At 37.0% G+C, this 19741-nt stretch overlaps 1 protein-coding gene across 2 annotated transcripts in view; it reads left to right on the plus strand.

Moving 5' to 3' along the window:
• mthfsd (methenyltetrahydrofolate synthetase domain containing) overlaps window positions 1-19741 on the plus strand; it is a 47906-nt gene that overhangs the window by 483 nt on the left and 27682 nt on the right. Inside the window, exons 3-6 of one of the 2 annotated variants that reach the window (XM_082183075.1) lie at window positions 12798-12911; window positions 13039-13152; window positions 13235-13325; window positions 13411-13523. In XM_082183075.1, coding sequence (XP_082039201.1) covers window positions 12798-12911; window positions 13039-13152; window positions 13235-13325; window positions 13411-13523 — 432 coding nt within the window. The remainder of the gene's footprint in view (window positions 1-12797; window positions 12912-13038; window positions 13153-13234; window positions 13326-13410; window positions 13524-19741) is intronic. The other variant, XM_082183076.1, reaches the window with a different exon arrangement.

Genomic DNA, 19741 nt, shown 5'->3' on the forward strand with positions numbered 1-19741 from the left:
ATGGTAAAATTGTAATATTCTGACTGTTTGAGTTTTATTAAAATGAACCATTTGATCTTCCATAGTCACATATATAGGTCATAACCACAGTTAAATCCATGCATATAGCACCTCAATACCATGATAAAATGTAACTATATGGTTTCTATGGTGTTTTTATGAAAAACAAGCCAAAATACATTGTGTATGCACAAACGCTAGCTTATCACACAACAAATATTCCATTAATCCTTTAAAGGAACACTCCACCGTTTTTTGAAATAGGGCTTATTCACCTTCTTTCCTACATTTAGATAGGTGGGCAAATGCATTTTTGTCTCAGTGCATGCATTGTTTTAGTTTGACAGGGTCGGCGCTAGCTTAGCTTAGCATAATGAATGGAATCCTTTGTTGCCAGCTAGCATGTCCTGAGTAAAAGTGATATAAATTTTTTTTAAAACCCACCTAATTACTTCTTGTGGCCTGCATATTCACAACAAGTACAAATAGCGATGCAGATTAACACTAGACGATTTCCTATAACAGATACTGACTTGGGACTATATTAGGGGGAAGCACAGGTGAAGCACTGCTACTTGGGCACAGAGATATCACGCCCAAGTAGCAGTGCTTCGCCTGTGCTTCCACCTAATATAGTCCTTAATATATAAGTCAATATCTGCCTAGGAAATCGCCTAGTGTTAATCTGCATCACTATTTGTACTTGTTGTGAATACGCAGGCCACAAGCAGTAATTAGGTGGGTTTTTTAATTTTTTATATCACTTTTACTCAGGACATGCTAGCTGGCAACAAAGGATTCCATTCATTATGCTAAGCTAAGCTCACGCCGACCCTGTCAAACTAAAACAATGCATGCACTGAGACAAAAATGCATTTGCCCACCTATCTAAATGTAGGAAAGAAAGTGAATAAGCCCTATTTCAAAAAACGGTGGAGTGTTCCTTTAATACATTTTATGTATGTCTACAGTAATAATATAATAAAATTAAATGTGAATATCCCACATTTCTGCCACAATACCATGGTGCAGTTAGTGTTACTATAGTAAATCCATGGTAAATGATGACGTGATTAATGATTTGTAGATTGAAAAGCCTTCTGACTGTATCAGAAGGCACAATGTTTCTTCTGTTTCTCCAGTGCTGTTTCATCTGGATTTAAACTAGTTTAGATCACTTCTCACTGGATCTCACAGCGCTATTCAGGTTGTGTGACCGAGATCGATCAGTGAGTAAATGCATCTGCTCTAGTAAGCTTGCTCACTTTGAGCCGAGCGAATAAATGGTCTGAGTGGTATGGTTCAAATGAGTAGCGCTATTTCGTTCTGCTTTTGGTGCATAAACATTATGTCAAACATTTATCGAACACTTGTTATCGTTTTATCGAGAAATGATATCGCGATAATTATCATTGTCATTTTATCGCCCAGCTCTTAAGTAAGTCAGTTCACATGCTTTGTTCTTTTTTCAATTTGCACACTGAACATGGATAGGATCTCTTAATTTTTAACTCTCAAAGTGCACTAGAGTGTAGCTTTAAAATCCTGTGGGAATCACGCATACATGGGTAAAATGGAAAGTGAATGATGGAAACCGAATCAGAGGAATGGAGCTTTGGAAACGTAAGAGTCAGTTAACCAATTGAACAACCATCAGCACCTTGGTAACAAGGGGCCAACAGCTTATACTAAACCTCTGTTTAGTTTAGTAAATGTATGATACTTGCTTTGCCTAAGTAGTAGTGGGAAGTTCAGATCATTTTACTGACTCGGATCTAGGGCTGCACGATTTGGGGAAAATGTCATATTGGGATTATTGAGGTCAAGATTGCGATATAATAAACAAATGTTTTTTTTTTGACAAAGTCAACTTGGTTGGTTCTCAAGGAAAATGCACACACAGATTAGTGATAATGCTGAAATGTGTATTTCACAGTATTTTCAAATTAAAATAATATTTTTATAAAATTAAATAATTACATCTTTGCATTACTGCAAACTTGTTATTTTCTTAATTGTACAATAGTATAAAATAAATAGAACAATAAATAAGAACATTTGTATGCTAATGAAAATAAGATATTTTGAACATTCTGTCCAGACAAGCAGGGACATTTAAAGGGATAGTTCACCCAAAAATGAAAATTCTGTCATCATTTACTCACCCTCAAGTTGTTCCAAACCTGTATGAGTTTCTTTGTTCTGCTGAACACAAAGGAAGATATTTGGGAGAATGTTTTAATCAAACAGATCTCGGTCCCCATTGACTTCCATAGTAGGAAAAAATATATACTATGGTAGTCAATGGGGACCGAGATCTGTTTGATTAAAACATTCTTCCAAATATCTTCATTTGTGTTCTGCAGAAGAAAGAAACTCATACAGGTTTGGAACAACTTGAGGGTGAGTAAATGATGACAGAATTTTCATTTTTGGGTGAACTATCCCTTTAAGCAGGATGTAACATTTGTCTAAACTCAGTGTGTGGATCATTTTTGGTGTAAGTGTATTGTAATTGTCAAACCATTTGGTAACTGAACAGAATTATGTTAAGTTTAGAGACAACATGTTACAATGTTACCTACGACTTGTAGGCTGCTTTTTTATTATTGACTGACACAAATTTCACGATTTCAATTCAAATCATGTGATTTGATTCTGATCTTGATTCAATATCGATTCATTTGGATAAATATTAGGTAGCCTAACAGTAGATACATGTTAATTTTTCTCAAAAAAAAAAAAAAAATCTCGACTAATGCTGTAAACATACAGAGAGCCCTGTCAGCTGGTATTATTATTAAAGGTTAAAAAATAACAACTCAAATTAAATATAATGTAAACGTCTTCCAGATGACGACGTCACACAGATGTGTGTGCGACGTGCGTGTGCTATCTGGGGAGTAGGCTAAGAGATGTTCGGTTCAAGACCACGATTTGTCACCTCACATTTACAAGCGCCAAAATGCTATTGTTTGAATTTTGTAATAAAATTGACAGAATCTGAGAGCTAAGAATTAGTTTCATATCAAAAGTAACCTGCTCTGTCTAGTCTGTCGGTATCAGTGTCCTCTTTGCTTAGCGATTTTTATCGCCATATAACAGAGGTGGATTTTTTTTCTGGCCACCAGTTCAGTGTCCATCTGCTCGGAATCCATCTTCACCTGTTCTCCGAGCTGCACACTGGGAAAAGTGACAACGTGACCATACGTGCCACACATGCCACTGCCTAAACTGAAACTGACTGGTCTTCTTTTTATTAGCGGTGTAGAAAATGGTCAAACAGCTCTCAGACAGAATGGGTTGTCATGTCCACACATGCATTTATCTGTTTCATAAAATTGCAGCATTTTGCATCATATAATCACATAGGCTTGACATCGCAATTGCGATATGATTAATCGTGCAGCACTACTCGGTTCGTTCATCCCGTGACATATCCCCATAAACTGAGCTTTGCTGTCTATAGTACCGGATACAGAATTGATTAGTTCACGTTTCGAGTCTATCGACTTCGGGTTCGAGTCATTCGTTCATCACGTGACAGCCCATATAGGCTAAGCTATGCAGTCGGTACCCGATACAGAATTGATTAGTTCATCTTTTGAGTCTTCGAGTTCGAGTCATGTGAGAAAAGAACGAAAGACTCAGAATCAGACCCGAAGACTTGAGAGGTGAACTAATCATTTCTCTTTCCGGTACAGACTGCATAACCTCTATGGGACTGACAGGAAGAACGAAAGATTCGCAGTCGGACCCGAACCTGAAGACTCGAGATGAACTAATCATTTCAGTTTCCTGTACAGAACCCATGGGATGTTGCGCATGCGCGGTCAACACAAAATTAACGAATCACTCTCTGAGACAACTCGTTAGTCCCGGGTCATATTAAAGATTCGTTCAAAATGAACATAACCATGACCGAACCATCACTATGCAGTGTAATGTGACTGGATTAGGGATATGCGCAACAACTAATTTTATTAACGTTTACACAGAATTTTGCAACCGACTAGTCTAACCCCCCGGAGACAGACTGTATATGCTATCCATTTTTTATATGGACTATGAATCTATGAACAGTCAAATCCGATACTGAAAGCCGCTAAAAAACGGTCACACTCATGCAATGTGTGCAGATGGCTGCCGGAGTATATGGCTGGTAAATGACTCTGTTTAAATTTAAGTGAATACTGCGACTACAACTGTTTTCCTTGGGAAAAATCGTGGTGTTTTTACTAGAAGAACATCCCACTAAAGTGCCTTGACATGAAAAATTGAGAATGACGAAGCCAAAAAGTAAAACCAAACAAATTGACCCAGACAATGGGACTGAGGAAAGCAACGCAGCCGCGTTTGGTATGGCTGAAATACTTAACGAAATAAGAGCATTTCGCACTGAGACATCGGGGAATTTTGTGGCACTGAGGAAAGAAGTGAGTGATTTACGAAATGAACTTGGAGATATTAAAAAAAGAATGGACACTGCTGAGCATAGGCTGTCTGATAGCGAGGACAATGAGAGGAACATTACGCGAGTAATGATTCACATGTTACAGCAACAAACTTTACTCAAAGAAAAATGTGAAGATTTGGAAAGCCGCTCAAGAAGGAATAACATCAGGATTTACTCAGTGCCCGAGAAAAGTGAGGGAAATAATATGATTGATTTTGTGTCGAATTTGATTCGGGAACAACTTGGTGTTACTGTAGAGCTTCGCATTGAACGCGCGCACAGGATATTCGTGCCAAAGCGGCCTGGGCAACACGAGCGTCCCCGGTCTATTATGGTGTTATTTCAAAGTTTTGCCACAAAACAGAGTGTGCTTAAGGCAGCGTGGATGAAGAAAATCGTACAAGTGAATGGTAACAGGATTTACTTTGACGAAGATTTTACTCCAGCTGTCTACAAGGAAAGGGGGAAATACAATGGTGTGCGTAAAGTGCTGCGCGAGAGGAAGCATATTATTCCCTGCCAAATTGAAAATCTTCTGTGAAGACGGTAATGCCAAGATCTTTGAAAACCCAGCGGCTGCTGTGCGAGGCCTACCTGAGTTCGGCATCACAATGGATCTACCTGCGGAGGAACCAGACTTGGAGACAACGCTATGTGCAGCTGGTTGGCAAACTGTCAGTCCCCACAGAAGCAAAACGTCGGTGTGCGATTTCGTAGACGCTGTCAAATCATTGTTGGAAAATAAGCATCTAACTGGAGTTACATGCTAAAGACTCAGGGGGGTTTGTATTGTCTACGGATCAAGATTATGGCTGGGACAATGAAACCAAGAAGGGAACGCGCGCACAAGGTACTGACTTCAGGTTTTTATTTTAAAGGCGCTGGTTCATCAAGAAAAATGGAACTGTCGCGCAAGGAGTTTCGATCTTGTGTATTTATGTTTGAACATTTGATTAACGACTTATGGCTGAACAAATTAACCCATTAGAGATGAGAGAAAATGGGGAATATAAAATGTATGATTTGGATTCAGAAAGGCACGTGCGCAACCATAATTTAATTCCGTGCAAATACTATAGTGAGGACGAATTCAACTCAAATGTTAAATTAGACAATAATTTTTCACTTGTCCATTTTAATTGTAGAAGTCTTTATACAAACCTTAATAAAATGATAGATTATTTAAATACATTAAAAAGTCAGTTTGATATTATCGCCTTTTCTGAAACATGGTTAAATGCGGTCAAAGGTTATGATTTGGGAATTGATGGATATAGTTTGTATCATGTTGACAGACCGGAGAAAACGAGGAGGAGGTGTGGCATTGTGTGTCAAAGAAACATACACTTGTAAGATTGTTGAAAGGATGTCTGTGGCTATTTTGAAGGTCTTCTAGAATGTGTGGCGGTGGAGATTGAGTTGGAAACAAAGCAAAAAATAATTATAGCTTGTGTGTACAGAGCACGAGGCTCAAATGTAGAAGTATTTAAAGACAAACTCACTGAACTTGTAGATTGTACAATGTTAAACAAGACCATGTGGTGATGTTAATGTTGATTTAATGAACCCACAAGGCCAAACAGTAACCCATGATTTTTTAAACGAAATTGGTATGTTTCCAGTTATATCACAACCCAGTAGAGTGATACGGACAACTTCAACATTGATTGATAATATTTTTATTAATAATATTGACATTACCTTCCATAGTGGTCTGCTATTATGTGATAGCAGCGATCACTTACCAGTTTTTATTGTCTGTGGCCTAAAAACTGGTAAGAAATTTGTGATGTTGATAAAGTTAAATACACTCGAATTCTGACAGAGAAGGAAATAGGCTCATTTGGGAAGGATTTGATTAACCAAGATTGGAGTAAAGTTTTTGTAGAGGATGTTGATAATGCTTATGAGGTCTTTCTGAATATATTTGTAACCCTTTATAATAAAAATTGTCCCTTAAAAATGGGTAAAGTGAATAAATTCAATAAAAAACCATGGATAACTAGCGGGTTACAGAAGGCCTGTAAAAAGAAAAACAAACTATACAGAGATTTTATAAAATACAAGTCTAGTAATCATGCAATTAAATACAAAAGATATAAGAATAAGTTAATAACTATAATGCGACAGGCCAAAAAAGACTATTATAAAAACAAATTAAATGAATGAATGAATGAATGATATGAATATGAATATGAATATATGAATACAAGACTAATATTAAAGAAACTTGGAAAATTTTAAATAAGGTTATGAAGCCAAATTCTCAGAGTAAAAATTTACCTGAGTATTTTGAGCACAAAGGAAAGGTTATAAATAATGGAATAGATATTGCAAATGAGTTTAATTCCTTTGTCAATGTCGGACCTAATATTGCGAAAAGACTTGAAAAATCCAATCATGTAGCATGGTGCAGTAGTAGTGCGACAGGAGGTAGTAGAATCTTACAGTCAATGTTTCTCAATGAATTCACCGGAACTGAAATCTTAGATATTGTGAGAAAGTGCAAAACTAAAACTTCTTGTGATGGGGTTGGAATAGATATGAGCATTGTAAAAAAAAAACGATAGATTGCATACTTCAACCTCTAACTTATATTTTCAATCTTTCTTTTAGTTCAGGTGTTTTTCCTCAAAAGATGAAGACTGCGAAGATAATACCTATTTTTAAAAAAGGAGATAAACATGAGTTTAATAATTATCGACCTGTTTCAATACTTTCACAGTTTTCTAAAATAATAGAAAAATGGTTTACTCATAAATTAGATCTATTTTTGGAAGAAAATGATTTACTTTTTGATTATCAATATGGATTTCGATCCAATAGATCAACTGCCGTTGCACTAATTCATTTAACTGAAGAAATTCTTGTTGCAATGGACAAAAAAACTGTATTTTGTAAGTATATTCCTGGACTTACAGAAAGCGCTTGACACTGTCAACCATAATCTATTGTTGACAAAACTACAACACTACGGATTAAGGGGTCAGACATATAAATGGCTTGAAAGCTACTTAAGTAATAGAAGCCAATATGTTAAATTTAAAAACCATAACTCGGACTGTAAAACTGTTGTATGCGGAATTCCCCAGGGTTCTGTAATTGGCCCTAAACTTTTTATATTATTTATTAATGATATATTTGAGGCTTCCAAAGACATGAATTTTTTGTTGTTTGCTGATGACACAACTGTGTTCAAGACTGGGACAGATTTAAATGAATTAATGGCCATTATTGAAAGGGAAATGACAGAATTAAAGAAATGGTTTGATTGTAATAAATTGTTTCTAAATTGGGATAAGACAAATTATATGGTTTTTGGAAATAAGGGAAAACAGGGATGCACAAAATTAGTTATTGAGGATGTAAATATTGAATGTGTTTCAGAAATCAAATTTTTGGGAGTTATCCTAGACAGCAAACTTAGTTGGAAGCCTCATATCGAGCATATCAAAGGTAAAGTTAGTAAAAATATTGGTATTCTTTATAACGTTAAACACACATTGGATGAAGATTCATTACAGCTTCTATATTTAACCTTAATTGTTCCCTATTTAACATACTGTATCAAAGTGTGGGGTAATGCATGCACCAGTTATACAGAAAGGCTGTTCTTACTTCAGAAGAAAGCGATAAGAATTGTGACTTATAAAGGTTTACGAGACCACACAAACAAATTGTTTATAAAATTGCAGACCTTGAAACTTAAGAGTTGGTCAAATTTAAAATACTACAAACTATGTGGAGAGTGAAAAACAATTTGGTGTCAATACATATTCAAAACAAATTCATGTTAATCACAGACCGTAACAATAGAAGAAAAGGTCATTTTTGTGTACCATATTCACGCACCTCACAAAAACAAAAAGGGTTTCTTGTAATTGGGATCAATTTATGGAACTCTTTGGACATTGTGCAAAAATCATGTAACACGATTGTTCAATTCAATAAAATGTATAAAAAAAATGTACTTAGAAAATATGAAGGCAGTGAAGCATAAGAACTAATGTTTGACAAATTCGCAATTGTTAAGATGTGAATGTAATATTGTATATTGACAAAAAACAAACAAACAAAAAAACACGGCGAGCCATCCGTTTTGTGTTAGCTCAGATTATTGAAAAAAGGGGCATGAAATGATAAGACTAGGTCTTCCTCATTCAGCATTGAATGTTATTATTTTGTTGTTGATGTGATTATTATTGTGTCTGTAATAACATCATGACTGAATAAAGAACTTGAACTGAACTGAATGTGCTTGCCTTGCATTAATAAGCTTTAAATGCTTAAAGGGGTCATATAATGTCATTTTTGTACAAGCTAATATGATTCTTTAGGGTCTAAATTAAAAGTTTGTTATACTTTAATAAAAAATTCTCATTAGTATTGTAAGAAAACACAAATTTTACCTGGTCAAAAACAGCTCTGTTTTCAGCACGCCATTTAAGTGCATGTGTCTTTAAATGATAAGGAGCTTTGCTCACCCCGCCCCTCTGTTCTGTGCGTACACCGTTTGTAACACAATAACCATAACGCGTTGTTCATTATAAACGTGGGATTATTAATTATATTGAGAACGTCGTACATAGAAAACATGCCGTAATGTACTCTGAGTGTAAAAATAGCCGCATTCATCGTGAAGCGTGCAGCAAGTGATTTGCAAAGATTAATATAAAGGTCAATAAAACGTTACACTCACTTAAGTTCTTCTGGAGGTGCAGCAGGAACACGAATAGTTGGTACTTATCCTTTTTTCAGGAGCAGCTTCTTAGCAAATAACTAGCTTTTTACTGATCCTCGTTTGTAAAGCAGTCTGGTGAAATGATTCGCGCAAACATGAAAGCATTGACGTTGATCGTGGGGAATATTCCCTTCGAAAACAAACTCAGCCACTGCGTCTTCAGCTGTACGGATTTAGGAACGTCAATATGACTGCTGTGTTCTTTATTACACCCAAGAACAGAACACCACAATCGCTTAGACACCATTCTACTCAGTGTTCCAGCTATCAACAATGAGGGCCGGTCGGCGCGTGCTATGATTGACAGCTCGCTCACGAGGGCGGGTCTGTGTTGAAACGCTGCTGTCAATCAACCATCGTGGGAGGGGCGTCGATTTAAGTATAATAAACTTAAAGGGGTCATATAATGGACTTTTACAAGTTGATTGTACTGAAATGTGTGTTGGCAGTGCCTGTACACAACCATCATAAAATGATAAAAATCCATCCAGTGTTTTTTTTTTTAATCTTCTTATATGTTTTCCCCTCTCTCAAATCAAGCCGTTCGACCGTGTGACGTCACTCCCACGATTGTTGATTGACAGCAGCGTTTCAACACAGACCCGCCCTCGCTCGTGAGCGAGCTGTCAATCATAGTCCGTGCGTCATTGTTGATACGCTGGAGCACTGTCTATGAGCAGAATCGCGTCCAAGCGATTGTGGTGTTCTGTTCTTGGGTGTAATAACGAACACAGCAGTCATTTTGATGTTCCTAAATTCGAACCGCTGAAAAGCAGTGGCTGAGTTTTGTTTTCGAAGGGAATATTCCCCACGATCAACGTCAATGCTCTCATGTTTGCGTGAATCATTTCACCAGACTGCTTTATAAACGAGAACATTGAAAAAGGTATTAGCTCCTGTCTGAGTATGTGTTGCTTATGTACCTAATGACTGTCATAGTCTCACAGACTGCTTATTTTTTAAACAGATCAGTAAAATTTTAGTGCGTCAGCCCTAACAGTTGTACCTAACACTGCATAGATAACGTTACGCATCACTGACAAGCCTACATTTTCCGAAAAAAAGTTTTTCATGACCATTAGCTGTAACATCAATCTGTCAATGAACTAACATATACATCAGTAAACGCATAGCGTTCGTATCTCACTACTCTACCCTGCCAGTACACAAAAAAGATAGATCAAAGTGACATTACGTTAACCAACCATTCAGAAACATCCTATTTTCCAAATCCGGTTCAAATTGATATGGTTGCACATAGAGCTGTAGCGGTGCGTCGATGACGTCGACGCGTCGACGCCAAAATTACGTCGACGTCATATTTTTTGCGTCGACGCTTCTTTATTTATTATCTATTTATTTTTTTGCACCATTCCCGGAGGTACAGCTCGCCACACACACACGTCTCCTTTCTCTGCAGAATGCCACAAATCCGCTCAACCAATCACAGCGCACCATTCCACGCATTGTAAACAGTAACGGTGGCGCTCTGACACCCGGCATCCTAGTTTTCCTTATCTACTTTGCACTTTTTGATCAACAAACAAACAAAAAAAATAATACATTGATGAACCTGTGGTGGATTCTGCCGTAGGGAAGAAACGTAAGCCATCGAAATCTAATCATTTACGTGAGGAGATTAAGAAGATGAGGCACGCGGGAGGAAGAGAAATGCCGACTGATGCTTGTTCTCACACGACAGCGTCAAACTTCTGTCGAATGCTGACAAGTTAACCCCAGGGGATCTTTTAAAAAACTTTCAATTCTTGTACTCAAAGTCAACGAAAACCGAGCAGGACCTAAGCCATTTTACAGCTGATCGCCGTCAAAAAAGAAGGTCGCCGTCGTTCAGAAGGTATTTCTAGCGATGGCTGATGTAGCCTATGTTTAGTCCAGATTAGTATTGACCGAGTTCAGAGGCTGTCATATGTGGATCAACTTACTTTGTTGTGTATTTTCAACAGTTTCAATGTGAAAATTAACTTTTATATTGATTCAATGGATTAATTGCATGAAAAAAAAAAGGATTTATCACATTTATACTATATTATTCAGAAGTAAACATTGTAGCTGACAGTGTGTTTATGTCAGAATGTTTATTTTTAAACCACAACCTTCTAAGTGCTTCTTTTACCAATATATTTAACATATCTTTTGCATTTCTCATCCAAACAACGTCAAACTTGGCACTGCACTTACTCGTGCCCAGACAGCTGTCGAGTTTGAAATCCATCGGAGTAACGGCTCGACAGAGATATGCGAATAACAGACAGGATAAATAATTCCAATTAGTCGTTAGATTAGTCGACTAATCGATAAAATAATCGCCCGACTAATCGTTTAATTAATAATCGTTTACCCCAGCACTAGTTGCACAGTGTTCTCAGAGACTCCCGCTGCCATTCTTCAAAATATACCCTCAACTGTTGTCAAGGCAACACTCCACGTGTGTTGTCAAAATGCCCCACAGAACAGAGGGGGCGGGGTGAGCAAAGCTCATTATCATTTAAAGACACATGCACTTAAACGGCTTGCTGAAAACAGAGCAGTTTTTGACCAGGTAAAATTAGTGTTTTCTTACAATACTAATGAGAATTTTTAATTAAAGTATATTACAAACTTTTAATTTAGACCCTAAAGAATCACATTAGCTTGTACAAAAATGGCATTATATGACCCCTTTAATCACGGCCGTAGGATCTCATGACATGAAACATTACATCATTTCCCTACAATTTGATTGGTTCTTCATATGCAAACCCTTCTGTTACTAGGTAGGAGCAAAATTAGATCTCAATTCATTAGAAAAAAATAGAAAAGGGTTAGAAGTTCATTTGATTACTCAATATGTCATGAGACTATTCTAGACAGTATATTTTTTATATTGTCATGGTGAGCATTTCAGAATTTTCCATGGACACAATATTCAGAGAACATTTTGGTACATTTTGTTCAAAAGGGGGAAGTAAGGTTTAGATGTTAGAATCATGGTTAGTTGAAAAGATAGTTTACTATCTTATCTATTAAAAATCCATCACAATATCAACATGCAATATATTTGTTGAAAAAAAGAGACAAAATATTACAGACTGCTCACTGTACAAGCCTCTACAACAAGCTTTCATGTTTGTTTGCCAGATGTCAAGAGTTTAAATCACCCAGTCAGAGCTTTTCCGGATACAAAAAGAATACATTTCAGCCTGGTGTTTTACTTGTGCACACACTCTATATACACTGAGAACTAACAAACTAGTAAGCTGAAGTTTGGCAATCTCAATTGAGATATTGTGCTTAAATGAAAGTGTCACACAGCCAGTATGTGCTCTTTCATGAGCCTCTTGCGCTGTTTGCTGGCTTTTCAGCAAAAATGTTATGAAACACAAAATAATTAATGAGCAACAACAACAAAGTAAACCTCTCTGTAATATAAGGATTCTGTGGACTATTTGTTCAGGAAGCAGCTCATGCCTGTAATAGAATTTAGATCCAGCAGAGCGATCAAAGGAAATCCAGACAGACCTAAGGAACATGCATGCATCATTATTTTAGAATCAAGTTCCACTGAAATGAGATCTAATCCAGTCCTAATCCAATTTTCAGGGTGCACTGGAGGCATGTGGTAAGGTGTCACTCTTAGAGGTCTTCACCAAAACTGCTACAGTCAAGGTGGGTCCTGATAAACCACTGGAGGGGGTTCGATTAACTGCTCTGCAGGTATATTATTTAGATTTCTGGTACCATTATCAACCTGTAGGGTATTCTGGGTTGTAAATATAATGATTTAACACATTGAATTTAATGACATAGCCTAATTCATGTCCCATTTTATTTTTGAATAAAGGCAAGAAAAACATTGCTTGTTCCAACACCTCGGCTAAGAACTGGATTATTTAACAGGATCATTCCACCAAAAGGTGCAACCAAACAAGAACTGCGTGTTTGTTCTACTTCTCAGGTGACATCATGCATATTCTTAAGTTATGCATTGTTGCATTGTACTCCCTCACATGCTTCAATTAAAACATTCTTTCCTAAAGGGTATTAAAGATTTCAGTGTCCCGATTGGTTTAGATGACAAAATTCAAGTGGATCTTGTCATAGTTGGATCTGTGGCTGTATCTGAAAAAGGTAAAACTCTGCACTTTAGGATGATTTGAGTATCTTTTATTTTCTTCTCATAATACAATGAACTAACAATATGCAATGCCATTAGGCTACAGAATCGGAAAAGGTGAAGGCTTTACTGACTTGGAATATGCTCTGATGGCATATATGGGAGCCGTGAGTGAATCCACTACGGTCGTCACCATTGTTCATGATTGCCAGGTTAGTAATGTAGCCTGTGATCACTGTCAGATTTTACTCATTGTGGTAAATCAAATGGAAATGCAAAATTAAGGCTTGAAATGAAAACTGAAAAACTTCTATAACTCTTAAAAGATCCTCAATAAACCACAAAAGGACAATATTTACATTTTGTAGGATAAAGATAGGCATCTTTTTGTGTGTTGTTTTTTTTGTGTGTGTATTTGAATAAACCTTTATCACACTACAAAGGTTTCAGATATACTAAGATAAACAGTTTAAGATAAACTGTTAAAATTCTAAATATTTTACTGTGAAATATCTAGTAAATATGAATCAGATGACAAAGAGGAGAGAGTCAAAGTAACATTTGCAGATGAAGAAAGTCCAACAATGACAGATCATTCGTGCATTCAGAGAGTATCGTACCCCAAGATTATAATTTTTTTGTGTCATAGCATGGTCAGAATTGACAGATTTGTAACAGAAATTCACCAGAAGTGTAAACACTGTGAATTTGGTGTGACTAAAAATTATATGATCAGAAAAAAAAAAGAAGAAAAAAAATTCAGTGTACCAGATCTTAGGATGAAAGAGCGGCTTCTGAGGGAAACTCATATTAGGCAAAGCCATTGATATAAGCAGGGCAGCTGAGGTTGCAACAAATCAAATACAGGCCATGGAAGTACACCAGAGTAGTTGTAACAAAAAAAAAATTATAACTGCATGTTATGGTAAATGGACTGCATTTATATAGCGCTTTCACAGACCTATGGCCACCAAAGCGCTTTACACATAGCCTCACATTCACCCATTCACTCACACATTCATACACCGACGGCGGTGTCAGCCATGCAAGGCGCCACCCAGCTCGTCGGGAGCAGCTGGGGTTAGGTGTCTTGCTCATGGACACCTCGACACTTGGTCAGGTGGAACCGGGGATTGAACCACCAACCTTCCGGTTTGTAGACAACCTACATGAACCACTGAGCCACTGCCGCCCCGCTGCCTCGCTATGTTATAACGAGTTGACCGTCCTTTTAAAATTATGCTTTATCGCTTTGCTTTGAATGCATGTGCGGGCATTTCAAGTCCTGCGTGAGAAGTGTCAATACGTGCGGCGTCTACCAACTCACAGGTATCGCACACCGGATGCGTCACTTTCAGTTCAAGACAGCAGTCCAAACACAGATGTGGGCACGGACAGACGTAGAGTGGTGCCACCAGTATGTGTACACTCATAGAAAAAATGTGTTTGAAGACGTGGTGTGGTACTGCTCTTCTCGTCCAGTGACAAGGGAGTCATGCAGCTAGGGCAACTCACAGCTGTCGCACACAAGACATGTGAATTTCCAAGGGGGAAACAAGAACTGATAAGAATGTAAATGTGTTCCTTGAAATGCAATGTAAGTCGCTTTGGATGAAAGCGTCTGCCAAATGCATAAATGTAAATGTAAGACAAGTTCAGTTCAAGACAGAATCTAATCACAAAAGTTAATTTTAAGAAGTGCCGTTGATAAGTTTGGTGTAAAAAAATAAAATAAGAAAAACCCGGAAAGCGCGATCTAGGCCTATTGTAACAGTCACCAGCTGGAGTGCCCTTGAGAGCCACCAGGGGAAACTCCACATCAGACTATTGTCATTCCCTCACAAACTACATCTCCTATAATTCTCTGCCTGGACTCATTAGCACTCATTGTTTTCACCTGTGTCTCATCTTCTTGTTTGCTCACCTATATAAGCCTGGTTCTTTCTGTCATTTCCGGCGAAGTCTTGTTTAGTTTTACACTGCAATTTTACATTTACATTTATTCATTTAGCTGACGCTTTTATCCAAAGCGACTTACAATTGCTATATATGTCAGAGGTCGCACGCCTCTGGAGCAACTAGGGGTTAAGTGTCTTGCTCAGGGACACATTGGTGTCTCACAGTGGATTCGAACCCGGGTCTCTCACACCAAAGGCATGTGTCTTATCCATTGCGCCACCACCCCCAATTCTCCCTCCGTGGATTACTCTTTTGCTCGTGATCCCTGCCTTGTTGTGTTTGTTTGTATGGACTGCCTGCCTGCCTGTGTGTTTGACCTTGCCTGTACTTTGGATTACGTCTTTTGATTACCCTGTTCAATAAATACTGCATTTGGATTCTCAAAATTCGTGTCTCAGAGCAGTTCGTGACAGAAGACTTCGCCAATATACATATACAGCATATACAGTGAGGAAAATAAGTATTTGAACACCCTGCTACTTTGCAAGTTCTCCCACTTAGAAATCATGGAGGGATCTGAAATTGTCATCGTAGGTGCATGTCCACTGTGAGAGACGTAATCAAAAAAAAAAAAAAAATCCAGAAATCACAATGTATGATTTAACTATTTATTTGTATGATACAGCTGCAAATAAGTATTTGAACACCTGAGACAATCAATGTTAATATTTGGTACAGTAGCCTTTGTTTGCAATTACAGAGATTAAAGGTTTCCTGTAGTTTTTCACCAGGTTTGCACACACTGCAGGAGGATTTTGGCCCACTCCTCCACACAGATCTTCTCTAGATCAGTCAGGTTTCTGGGCTGTCGCTGAGAAACACGGAGTTTGAGCTCCCTCCAAAGATTCTCTATTGGGTTTAGGTCTGGAGACTGGCTAGGTAACGCCAGAACCTTGATATGCTTCTTACAGAGCCACTCCTTGGTTATCCTGGCTGTGTGCTTCGGGTCATTGTCATGTTGGAAGACCCAGCCTCGACCCATCTTCAATGCTCTAACTGAGGGAAGGAGGTTGTTCCCCAAAATCTCGCAATACATGGCCCCGGTCATCCTCTCCTTTTTCAACGGAAATATTCCTTTAATAATCTCGCTGATACACGGGCAATAAAGCAGAAAGAATTTACAACATTCTATTACAATCTTGTTCTCATTATAATGCAATGTAAAGGGCACATCTTGCACTTAATTTAATTTTTTATGATCAAAGTGATTACAGTCATCACTGCGCATTTTTCGAAGCCTAACGAGAAACAACTTTAAATAACTTTTAAACTGCAGCGCTTTGATAGTTTAAACCAAACACGTCCTACATGAGATTAATCAGATCGACCAAATAAAAGTAATTTTGCAGCTTACATCTGCACAAAAGGACACGAATACACATGTGAACTTGACCACGCTAGTCTGCTATAACTGTCGTTGTGGATTCCCTTAACACCGTGCTGATACACAGGCAACTAAAGCACTTAAGAATTTACAACATTTTAATCTATTACAGTCGTGTTCTCACAATGCTATGCATATGACAGATTGGCGCTACACATTTTGTACTTAAAGGGTTAGTTCACCCAAAAATGAAAATTCTGTCAGTAATTACTCACCCTCATGTTGTTCCAACCGCGGAAGACCTTCGTTCATCTTCGGAACACAAATTAAGATATTTTTGATGAAATCTGAGAGCTGATCACTTCTCCGTAGGCTGCTAGGTGGCCCAAACTTGCTGGCCCAGAAAAGTTATTAAAGAGATCGTTAATATAGTCCAAGTGACTACAGTGGCTCAATCTTAAGTATATCAAGCGACGAGAATACTTTTTGTGCGCAAAAACAAACAAAAATAACGACTTTATTCTACTATTCATTTCCTTCTCTCTGGGCCTCGTAGCGTTTTTGCGCTGCGCGTCTGTGTTATACGTCATCACGCATCACACACATGACCAGCGTCGGCCAATAGTGAGCCTACGTGGTGACGTGTAACACAGACGCGCTGCGCAAAAACACTACGAGGCCCAGAGAGAAGGAAATGAATAGTGGAATAAAGTCGTTATTTCTGTTTGTTTTTGTGCACAAAAAGTATTCTTGTCGCTTGATATACTTAAGATTGAGCCACTGTAGTCACTTGGACTATATTAACGATCTCTTTAATAACTTTTCTGGGCCAGCAAGTTTGGGCCACCTAGCAGCCTATGGAGCAGTGATCCAGCACTCAGATAGATTTCATCAAAAATATCTTAATTTGTGTTCCGAAGATGAACGAAGGTCTTACGCGGTTGGAACAACACGAGGGTGAGTAATTACTGACAGAATTTTCATTTTTGGGTGAACTAACCCTTTAACTGTATTTCATGATCAAAGTGATTCCAGGCATCACTGCCTTTCAAATCCAGTTTCACTTTATTTTGTCGGTCTGGAAGGCGTGCGAGTAGTTTATAAAGGAGTTTGTAAAAATGACTTATAAGTTATAACCTATGAATTATGACCTTTTATGACAAGACTTGTGAGCTACAGGTGGTCACCTTTTGACCTCCGTTTCCTGACTGTTTGAGTGCATTTATGATACCATATGTTGTGTGATCAGTAAGTGATTGTTTTTCCAGGCATCCTTTTTTGTCTCTAGCTGGTTAACGCCCGCAGAAGAGAGATGTCAGGGGGATTTGTTTTCAGAATGCACAGCAACCGTCTATAATGTGTGTGTGAATGAAACAATACAAATGAGTTTTAAGAAATAAGAAGCATTGATGATAAATAAAGCAGATAAAATAGTAGATGTATGAAATAAGATGCATGCAGTCCATTTGCTAAATTGAAAATGAGGATTGTTTCCAGCTTGGCAGGGGCACCGGCCCCTTCCTCTCTGTGTGGTGTTGTGTATTTGGTTTGCAATGTGTTGATAGAATTATCAAACAATTGAAAGGCAGGATGGCCACTTCTTAAGTTTTATTTTTGAGTGATCAAATGTAAACATCCCCAGACAACTGTCTCCCATCCTGTCTGGGAGAACCCAAAATGTGATCAATTTGACACCTCAACACTGACCAATGTGTCAGTGACTTATTCACTGTAAGATGTAGAATAATATGTTTATTCTTGTGTCTTCAGGAAACAGTCAGGTGTCAAAACACATGGTCAGGAAGCTAAATTTTATATACACCAGGTTCATTGATTCTTATGAAAAGCTAAATCTTCCTTTACTCTCTTTGATCTTATTATATTATTTAATAGTTTATTTAATTAGTTAATAGTGATGATTAAATGGCCCAATTCTGTTTGTTTTATTTTCAGATGATTTAGACAGATATACTAAAGCTGTATACTTTCACTATTCTACCTATTCTAATTAAATCAACATAAGGTGAAATATGAAATACACACACAACATTTCAAACGGTTGAGTAAAATATAAAATAATTATATTTTAAATGAAATTATTATAAATAAAATATATAATATAAAAATAAACGTCTTAAATTTACTGAACCAATTACAGTAGTTTTAGCTAAATTAATATATAAAAAGCACCTACATTTTTCAGAGAGCAGGAAAAGAGCTCCTTACAAAGCAATGACCATAATTGATTTACAAAAATGCAATAAGTAGAAATATAAAATCTCTTTGATATTATTCTATTATTTAATAGTTTATTATTTAATAAGTTAATAGTGATTAGTAAATGGCTCAATACGGTTTGATTTATCTTCAGATGGTTTAGAAATATAGTAAAGCTTTATACTTTTCACTATTGGATTAAATGAACTGTAAGCTTACCTAAAATTACATGACAGAGCATGTAATAGACATAAATTGATCAATAAACAGAGATAAAACATTAAATATTTACATTTTCGATGGTTTACATTTTTTGCTATTTACAAGCGAGTCAAAATTTATTAAAACAATTTAAACAGTTTTAGTTATAAAAATAAGTTGATAAAGTTTTGTTGTAGATGTTTCTCCATAAGTTAGAAAGTTAATCAGGCTGTTGTCTATTAAAATCAATGTGAATAACATTTTCAAAAAATATAAATAAATATAATTTATAAGCTGTTTTGCTCATGGGACATTTTTGCTCAGGACAAACATTTTTGGTATTACTATCCTTTCGACCACATTTTGACCACATTTTGTCCACACGTTATGGAATACCTGAACACACACACACTGGGACTATAAAAGGAACTTATCATATTTTAAATTAAATGATTATAAATAAAATATATAACTCAATGATTATTAACATATGTTACAAAAATGTATTTAAACCGTTTTAGTTATAAAAATAAATAAATATAAAAACACCTTATATTTTCAGAGAGCTGAAGCAGTTCTTTATGCAATGATAAATGAAATAAAAAACAATACAAAAAGCAAATAGTTTAAGTTGTTATAAACAAACCACTCCTAGATCCTCCCAGGGATAAACTACACTGTCAGATGAATGCTTCAGGCCCTCACAGAGATGGGAGGAGTTACAGACCA

The sequence above is a fragment of the Leuciscus leuciscus genome (assembly GCF_965113295.1).
Source record: "Leuciscus leuciscus genome assembly, chromosome: 10".
In the NCBI taxonomy this organism is placed as follows: domain Eukaryota; kingdom Metazoa; phylum Chordata; class Actinopteri; order Cypriniformes; family Leuciscidae; genus Leuciscus; species Leuciscus leuciscus.